This window comes from Mandrillus leucophaeus, unplaced genomic scaffold (genome assembly GCF_000951045.1).
Source record: "Mandrillus leucophaeus isolate KB7577 unplaced genomic scaffold, Mleu.le_1.0 Scaffold15, whole genome shotgun sequence".
In the NCBI taxonomy this organism is placed as follows: Eukaryota; Metazoa; Chordata; class Mammalia; order Primates; family Cercopithecidae; genus Mandrillus; species Mandrillus leucophaeus.
In genome coordinates this window covers 3,013,083-3,022,428 of record NW_012101476.1, presented here as the reverse complement: position 1 = coordinate 3,022,428, position 9,346 = coordinate 3,013,083, and the positions used below count along the sequence as shown (strand labels likewise).

At 41.3% G+C, this 9,346-nt stretch overlaps 1 protein-coding gene across 1 annotated transcript in view; it reads left to right on the top strand.

Moving 5' to 3' along the window:
• The window catches only part of CDC123 (cell division cycle 123), a 70,465-nt gene that overhangs the window by 36,799 nt on the left and 24,320 nt on the right, over positions 1-9,346 (top strand). Inside the window, exons 7-8 of the mRNA XM_011974894.1 lie at positions 5,126-5,174; positions 8,828-8,903. Coding sequence (XP_011830284.1) covers positions 5,126-5,174; positions 8,828-8,903 — 125 coding nt within the window. The remainder of the gene's footprint in view (positions 1-5,125; positions 5,175-8,827; positions 8,904-9,346) is intronic.

The following is a 9,346-nucleotide window of genomic DNA, read 5'->3' as shown; positions in this document are numbered from 1 at the left end:
TGTACTGATTATAATTATTTATTTATTTACTTATTTTATTTTATTTTTATTTTTTTCTTGAGAGGAAGTCTCACTCTGTGGCCCAGGCTGGAGTCCAATGGCACGATCTTGGCTCACTGCAACCGCCGCCTCCCAGTTCAAGCAATTGTCCTGCCTCAGTCTCCCACGTAGCTGGGACTATAGGCACGTGCCACCACGCCCGGATAATTTTTATATTTTTGGTAGAGACAGGGTTTCACCATGTTGGCCAGTCTGGTCTTGAACTCCTGACCTCAAGTGATCCACCTGCCTCGGCTTCCTGAAGTGCTGGGATTACAGGCGTGAGCCACCGCGCCCAGCCTAATTATAATTAATAGCATGTCAGTCTGAAGGCATGTTCAGGGCACAATAAATATTCCTATTTATAGTTAGGCCATTTGCCTGGCAGAAAACTAAGGCTTGTTTAAGCTGAGGATGATGTGGGTAGTAATAAAAGAAAAAAATATGGCACTCATTTTATTTTATTTTATTTTTTGATAAAATTATTTCAGTGTTTATTTTGCATCTGAGTAAAGACAAGGGATGTGTAATTATCTGTCATTGACGTACACTGTGTATTTCCCCCTGTATTTTTTTTTTTTTTCCCAGTGGCTTTGTGGGAACAGGTAGTGTTTGGTTACATGGATATGTTCTTTAGTGGTGATTTCTGAGCTTTTGGTGCACCCATCACCCAAGCAGTGTACACGGCACCCAATGTGTAGTCCTTTATCCCTCGCCAACCCTCACCCTTTCCCAAGTCCCAAAAGTCCAATGTGTCGTTCTTATGCCTTTGCGTCTTCATAACTTAACTCCCACTTACAAGTGAGAACATACGATGTTTGGTTTTCCGTTCCTGAGTTACTTCACTTAGAATAATAGTCTCCAATTCCATCCAGGTTGCTGCGAATGCCATTATTTTGTTCCTTAAAAAAAAAAAAAAACACTCTGATTAGTCATCAGTACTACTTAAGCATATTTCTTTAGTTTGGGGATAGAATATTTTTTCTTTTCCTTTTTTTTCTTTCCTTTTTAAAAATTTGTGTCTGTAACATTGCTTTCCAAAATTCCTGTTAACTGGCTAATTTTAAAGTGTAGTAAGAATATGCTAGCATCATTTCATAGTAGCTTTCATCACAGTAGGGCTTTGGGATTTTGCTTTTTTTCCTTCGGAATAAAATCTTTGCTATTATTATACCTGAGAATTCTTTTAGTTTGCCACTTACATTGTAAATAATGTAACATTACTTAATCACATTTGTGTTTATTTTAGAATTTTCATAGCCGGCTAGAGTAACTATAATTATTCTGCCAAGAATTTGAACTTCGAATTCAACGTAAGAGCCTCCTTTCGGCTTAGACTACAAATTAGTGACTTTAATACCACATTCTGTTGGTACTTTGTTGACATTTTCAGTTAAAGAAATCTTACAGATTAATGTTAAATACTAACCCAGGAAAAAAGTTTTAGGAATTTTTCCTGTTGGTGGTGGTGGTGGTTTTTTTGTTTTTGTTTTTCTTGAGGTGGAGCCTTTTTGTCGTGGGAAACGTGCTGAGTCCTCCAGTGACCTTGGTGGGATTCAGGGTAGCCAGACTGAGTTTTCCAGCTGAAGCTGCAGCCCTGAAGGCCATGCTTGGGGTCCAAGCCGCTCCAGTTTGATGCTTCCTTCCTTTTCCCTATTTCTTCCTTTCCCCAAGAATGGTGCAGACTTCCTGCTGAGGCCTGTAGTTGGTGGACAGGCATCTTCTGGCCCTTTTCCCAAGAACCTCTTACAGAGCTTGAACTGCAGCTACTCCTCAGAATAACCGTTTCTAAAATACGGGCCGGGCACGGTGGCTCACGCCAGTAATCTCAGCATTTGGGAGACTGAGGTGGGCAGATTACCTAAGGTCGGAAGTTTGAGACCAGCCTGACCAACATGATGAAACCCCTTCTCTACTAAAAATACAAAAATTAGCTGGGCATGGTGACAGACGCCTGTAATCCCAGCTACTTGGGAGGCTGAGGCAGGAGAATTGCTTGAGCCCGGGAGACGGAGGTTGCAGTGAGCCGAGATCATGCCGTTGCACTCCAGCCTGGCCAACAGAGTGAGACTGTGTCTCAAAAAAAATAAAATAAAATATGTGTCTAGTCCCTATCTCGAACACTTCGGATTGGAATCTCTGGGGAAGTATTTTGAAAAATCATCTCATTCCACTCTCTCATTTTCAAACCTGTGTTCTAGAAGCTCTGACACACCCTGAGGTTCAGCGTGCAGTAAGTAGTTAACTGAATATAAAGACAGGGAAGAAAAAGGGGTCTGACAAGTTGTCTACAGATTTGATTGAATAAAGAACTTTAGAAATCGCCCAATACCATCTGCCATTTACTGCTGAGGCAACTACGAACCAGTCCCAAAAGATAATTGACTCTTCTAAGATGAGAAAATACTAGTACAGAGCCCAAGGTCCTGATTGTGATTTTTTTACCTCTGGTCTATTGTTTCTTCTGTTTATTGGAATGTTTCCCTTTTCTCCTTATGTAGATTATCTAATTAAAATATTTCACTTGTCTCTATACTGGATATGTATACAAAAATAATTTTCTTTCTTTTTTTGAGACAGAGTCTCACTCTGTTTCCCAGGCTGGAGTGCAGTGTTGTGATCTCAGATCACTGCAACCTCCAACTCCTGGGTTCAAGGGATTCTCGTGCCTCAGCCTCCCAAGTAGCTGGGACTACAGGTGCACACCACCAGGCCTAGCAAATTTTTTTTTTTTGAGACGGAGTTTCACTCTCGTTGCCCAGGTTGGAGTGCAATGGCGCGATCTCGGCTCACCACAACGTCTGCCTCCTGGTTCAAGCGATTCTTCTGCCTCAGCCTCCCGTGTAGCTGGGATTACAGGCACGCGCCACCACACCCAGCTAATTTTGTATTTTTAGTAGAGACGAGTTTTCTCCATGTCGGTTAGGCTGGTCTCGAATTCCTGACCTGAGGTGACCTGCCCGCCTCGGCCTCCCAAAGTGCTGGGACTACAAGCGTGAGCCACTGTGCCTGGCCACGCCTGGCTAATTTTTCTAGAGACAGGGTTTTGCCACGTTGCCCAGACTGGTCTCAAACGCCTGAACTCAAGCAATCGGCCCGCCTCAGCCTCCCAGAGTGCTGGGAGTACAGGTGTGAGCCACCGTGCCGGCTCTGCTCCCTCCCTTTCAGTGAGTCACCAAGTGATCTTGCTCCTGCCTCTACGCTTCTCCTTTCTCTGTCCACTCCCATTCCCATAGTTAGACCCTCATCTCCCTGAGGCTATTGCAGCAAGCCTTCTACCAGGTTTCTCTGCCTCCCACGCTGCCGCCCTTCCCCTAAACTGTCCAACACCATTAGGCCATAATGATCCAGATTTTAAAAATGTTTTTAAACCCCTGGTACCTGTGAACACAGTGATGTTCTTAACGCCTAAATGGAATGATCTCCCTTGCATACTTGAAGATGTTAGGGCTTCCCATTGTCTATATAATGAAGTCCAAGTGCCCTGGGTGGGCACACAAGGCCTCTCATGACCTGGATGCTTCTCTTTGTCCAGAGTTTCTGTCCAGCTCCATCTGTTGCAGTTCCCCCTTGCGTCCTGCGCTCCATCAGAGATGATCTCCTCTAGTTATTTGAATGCTCCGTGAGATCTCTCACTGCCCTCCCTGCCTTGGCACGTTTCTCTGTGCTTTAAATGCGGACCCCTTCTGGACTACCGCTCCCCTCAGACACACAGCAGCCAGCCAGTCAGTTCCTCCTTGGTGCCGCGGAGCGTTTTTTCTCCAGTGTGTTTAAAATTGTGTGTGCTTTTTAGCTTTCTCCACCAGACTGACCTCATACAGAACGAAGGAGTCTTCATCATTTTAACATTCCCAATGCCTAGCCCAAGCTTTGGCACAGGTGGGCATTTAGTAAGCGATATGAAACACTGTTGATGAAACTGAGGATTTTTAGAGGAGGAAGCAGTGTACTTAATGGAGGGCTGAATGGATCTATCCGAGTTTTAAAATGGCACGTGGGAGACGGATTCGATTACCTGTGTGGCTTTCGATGGCCAGCGTTACATTGAGGGAGAAGTAGGCTGCTGGCTGCAGTATAAGATGCACGCAACAGGAACGTGTGCAATGACAGTGCCTTCCTCCCCTTGTTGAGAATCGGGGGTTAGACAGGTTGAGTCTTGGTGTGGCCACTAAATTTGGGCTTTTCTGGGTATTAGTTTCTTTGGCTTTTGACAGAAAAAATGGAGATTATACTATGTCTGTGGTTATAATAGCTCATAACATTGTTTATTTTAATTTTTGTGGGTACATAGTAAGTGTATATATTCATGCAGTACATGAGATGGGTGTTTTTTGCTTTCTGGGGTTTTTTTGAGATGGAGTCTCATTCTGTCGCCCAGGCTGGGGTTCAGTGGTGCTATCTTGGCTCAGTGCAACCTCTGCCTCACAGTTTTAGGCGATTCCCCTGCCTCAGCCTCTGAAGTAGCTGGGTTTTCAGGCGTCCACCACCACAGCCGGCTAATTTTTGTATTTTTAGTAGAGACAGGGTTTCACCATGTTGGCCAGGCTGGAGTCAAACTCCTGACCTCAAGGGATCCGCCTGCCTTGGCCTCCCAAAGTGGTGGGATTACAGCTGTGAGCCACTGCACCCATCCTGGGGTACATTGCATGTTTTGATACAAACAGGCTATGCCCAATTATCACATCATGTAAAATGGGGTATCTGTTCCACTCAAAACATTTATCCATCCTTTGTGTTACAAATGATTCAGTTATACTCTAGTTATTTTAAAATGTACAATTAAATCGTTGTTGACTATAGTCACCCTATTGTGCTATCAAATACTAGACCAACTGTAGAAATGATCCTGGAAAGTACAGTCTTGCTCATAACATTGTTTTGAGGATTAAATGAGTTAATATCTCAGGGTGCCTAGGCTAACGCATAGCATTGAATAAGGCTTAATAAATGTTGATTGAATTTGAGTTAGTCTCCTGTTTCTGGATGCTTTTAGTAAAACGTTACTTTCATGTTAAATATAAGTTACGTGTGTGCATAAACTGACACCAGTAACAAAGAGATTCAGTTGCCTTTTCTTCTTCCAAAGGTTTATTCATTGTACTGATGATTCTCCAGATCCATGTATAGAATATGAGGTAAGAAGCTTATTTTCCTTGATAATTGTAGATGAAGATGTGTTGAGAATTGCTATTTATTCTTAAGTGAAATGAAACGAATGAAGTTTCTTGGATTAATTTCTTTGGGAACCTAAAGCCACTGAAATTTTACATTTATGAAATATACACATAAAAGGACATATATTATGTATAGAATATATATACTAAATATATGTATGCAGTATACACTTGCTACAGGATATATGCAGACACCTTTAACAAAACAAACACCTTTTTACGCTGCACAGCTGCACCTCATTGTTTCAGTATTTTACCATTTTTTATACTGTTCACTCACCTTACAAATAACTTATAAGAATAAGAGGATAGGCCAGGCACAGTGGCTCATGCCTGTAATCCCAGCACTTTGAGAGGCCGAGGTGGGCGCATCATCTGAGGTCGGGAGTTCGAGACCAGCCCGGCCATCATGGCGAAACCCCACGTCTCTACTAAAAATACCAAAGTTAATCTGGGCATGGTAGTGGTCGCCTGTAATCTTAGCTACTCGGGAAATTGAGGCTGAAGAATTGCTTGAACCCAAGAGGTGGAGGTTGCAGTGAGCTGAGATGGTGCCATTGCACTCCAGCCTGGGTGACAAGAGTGAAGCTCTGTCTCAAAAAAAAAAGAGGATGGTGAAAAAACAACTTCATTAGAAATTTTGATGAGTTTAAACGTAGTAAACCTCAATTTTTATTCCAAATTTTCCTAGTTTTGAAAGTATACACACAAAACACACACGCACATACCCTGATCTGCACCATGTTCTTAGCTACAACTAACTGCTCATCAACTGTCGTGAATGGATCCGAAACATAACTTTTTCTTTTTTTTTTTTTTTTTTTTTTGGAGACACAGTTTTGCTCTGTTGCCCAGGCTGGAGTGCAGTGGCACGGTCTCAGCTCATTGAAACCTCCACCTCCTGGACTAAAGCAATTCTCCTGCCTCAGCCTCCCGAGTAGCTGGGATTACAGATGTGCACCACCACCACCCAGCTAATTTTTGTATTTCTGGTAGAGACTGGATTTCACCATGTTGACCAGGATGGTCTCGAACTCCTGACCTCAAGTGAAACGCCTGCCTCAGCCTCCCACAATGCTGGGATTACAGGCGTGGGCCACTGCGCCCGGCCTAACTTTCTTCTAAATGCAGACTCCACGTTTCAGCTCTCATTCCTGGTCCTTCTTGCACTTGCATTGTCAAAATGCAAACTTTCCAAAACTTTGACAACTCATAGTTTGTTGAAAAGAGAATGGTCATCTTTGCTCCATAATTGCATTTTTACATTTACGTGAAAATTACATTTCATTGTTGGTCTTGTAACACCAATTCGAATTAGTGCAGTAATTTTAAAAATATATCTTTAGTGTCTGTTTGCTTCTAGCTACTTTTGTACGTATGTACACATGCTTTCAAAATTGGTCTGTTGACTCACTGTGTTGAGTAATTTTTAATGTGTTGACTGTAGATAGACTTCTCTTTTAGGATTATACCGTATGCATGGAGCAGTTAATTTACTAGTTAAGTGACTTCTTACCAAGCCACCAATTACTAGATCTTAGAGTGCTTGTAGGTAAGATTCTTACATACAATCTGTGAGATTTTTTTTCCCTTGCTTAATAGCATAGTGTGAGCATTTTCCCAGCTTATTAAACACTACTATAACTTTAAATAATATAGTCATAGCTATTGCTTCACGCAATAAACAACTATTAAGTAACTGGCTGTGGTGCTTCTGCCAGGTACTAGAAAGAGATCATTTCCTTAACCTTTCTCTGAGGCACAGTCTTTTTTAAGAAGTCATCATCTACCTCCAAGATTTATTTACCAGCAGTTTGCTCTCTTATTGCCATTTTGAAAGACACCATTATCATGTGTATAAGATTTAAAACTCAATTTTAAAAGTGTAGGAAAGTGATACTCTTCAAGTAATTCAAATAAAAAAAGTTGCAAGTAGAATCCTGTGTATTGTTTTCTCCTGTCTGTGTGTATTTAAAATACACACACACACACACACACACACAGTCTTTCTCTCTCTGTTTATATATAGTTATGTATTCGTAGGATAAATCTGGAAAGATGCACAAGAAACCTATAGCACTGGTTGCCTCTGAGGAGAAAGACAGAGGGACAGGGTGGGGGAGAGAGAGAAACTCCCTATGCCCTTCTGTGTTTTGTGAAAATCAACCAGAGTGTATGTGTTACCTATACAAAATAGTATTTTGATAAACATTATGCAAATTTTCCAGTAAATTGTGTGCTACAATTGCTTATTTATTTGTTGCTAAGTAAAACCACTGTAGCCTCTCTCTTTCTCTCTCTCTCTCTCTATATATATATAAAAAAGTATGTGTGTATATGCCTGTATGGGCTTTTAATAGATAGGAACTGTGTAATATTTTAGTGTCAGATCCATTTAATAATTACATTTTTTAAAAAAAATCAGATAATAAGGCTTGACTAAGAGCTTATAATAAATGAAAAATGAAATCAGTGCATTTAAAATTTCTAAGGCATATTTTAAACATGTTTTTTTAAATACATAAAATGTCCCACCTGAAATTTTCCTGATTTTTAAGATGAGAAACTTATTACTATAGTATATGAGAGTTTATATATATTAAATAATTATTAATTACAGTAATAAGACCCATTTGTGATTTGGGCCAAGGGTAGAATTGATTGACTAAAATATTGAGAAAATAGAGAGTTGTTTTGGTGATTCATTGTGACAAACCTCAATAATAATTATATCAAAGTAAGGATTACCTCTTGGTACTTAAGGTAGACAAGTTTAGAATTATTTTATTTTATTTTATTTTTGAGATAGCGTCTTGCTCTGTTGCCCAGGCTAGAGTGCAGTGATGCAGTCTCAGCTCCCTGCAGCCTCTGCTTCCTGGGTTCAAGCGATTCTCGTGTCTCAGCCTCCCTAGTAGCTGGGGCTACAGGTGCCTGCCACCACGCCTGGCTAATTTTTTGTATTTTTAGTAGAGATGGAGTTTCACTGTGTTGGCCTGGCTGATCTCAAACTCCTGACCTCAGGTGATCTGCCGGCCTCAGCCTCCCAAAGTGCTGGGATTACAGGAGTGAGCCACTGCACCTGGCTGGAATTACTTTATTATTTGATATTCCTCAAGGGGTGCAGAACATATGAATGGACATATGGCACTGTGGTGAAAAGATGTAACTACGTTCTTGATGGTGTGCTTGTATGTCAGAACTCTCAAAATGGCAGCTACCTGACAAGGATGCATTTTGTCATAGAATTTTAGCACAATTGTCTTGCGATTATTAGAATAATAGATCACAACTCTATTCCCTACATCTCATGTTAAGAATTTTTTTTTTTTTTTTTGAGATGGAGTTTCACTCTTGTTGTCCAGGCTGGAGTGCAATGGCGTGGTCTTTGCTCACTGCAACCTCCGCCTCCTGGGTTCAAGTGATTCTCCTTCCTCAGCCTCCTGAGTAGCTGACAGGCATGTGCCACCATGCCCAGCCAAGAATGTTATATGATGCCTCTTTTTAAAAAACCATTTGATAATGGCAATCATTAAGATACAGCGTTGACCTAAAATTGCCTAGTAGACCTTACCATATGGTTGTGTTATATTAAATATTCTGTCCTTTGTCTACAGCTTGTTCTCCGAAAATGGTGTGAATTGATTCCTGGCGCTGAGTTTCGATGTTTTGTCAAGGAAAACAAGCTTATTGGTGAGTTTTTTTTGTTTGTTTTATCCTTGAAAGTCATCTTTAAAAGAAGACAAGCTTTTGTTGGAAGTAAATTTCCAGTAATTAGGACTGGAATGTCAATCTGTTTTCATCTCAGATGCCACCTCTAACCAGTTGATACTGACTCTCTGGAATGCCGTGTTGACAGGAATCCCGAGCCCAGATTCACTTGCCACAGGAAACGGTGTTGTCAGATAATCATGGCTGGCTGGATTCCAGAGATTAAAGTGGTGGTTGTCACTATTCCTGATTTAGGAATCAGGAACTCTGTATGGAATTTTCCTAAACAGTACTTAGCAATAGTCTGCTTATTTTAAGCGTCATAAAAAGTCAAGTTTTGGGCCGGGCGCGGTGGCTCAAGCCTGTAATCCCAGCACTTTGGGAGGCCGAGACGGGCGGATCACGAGTTCAGGAGATCGAGACCA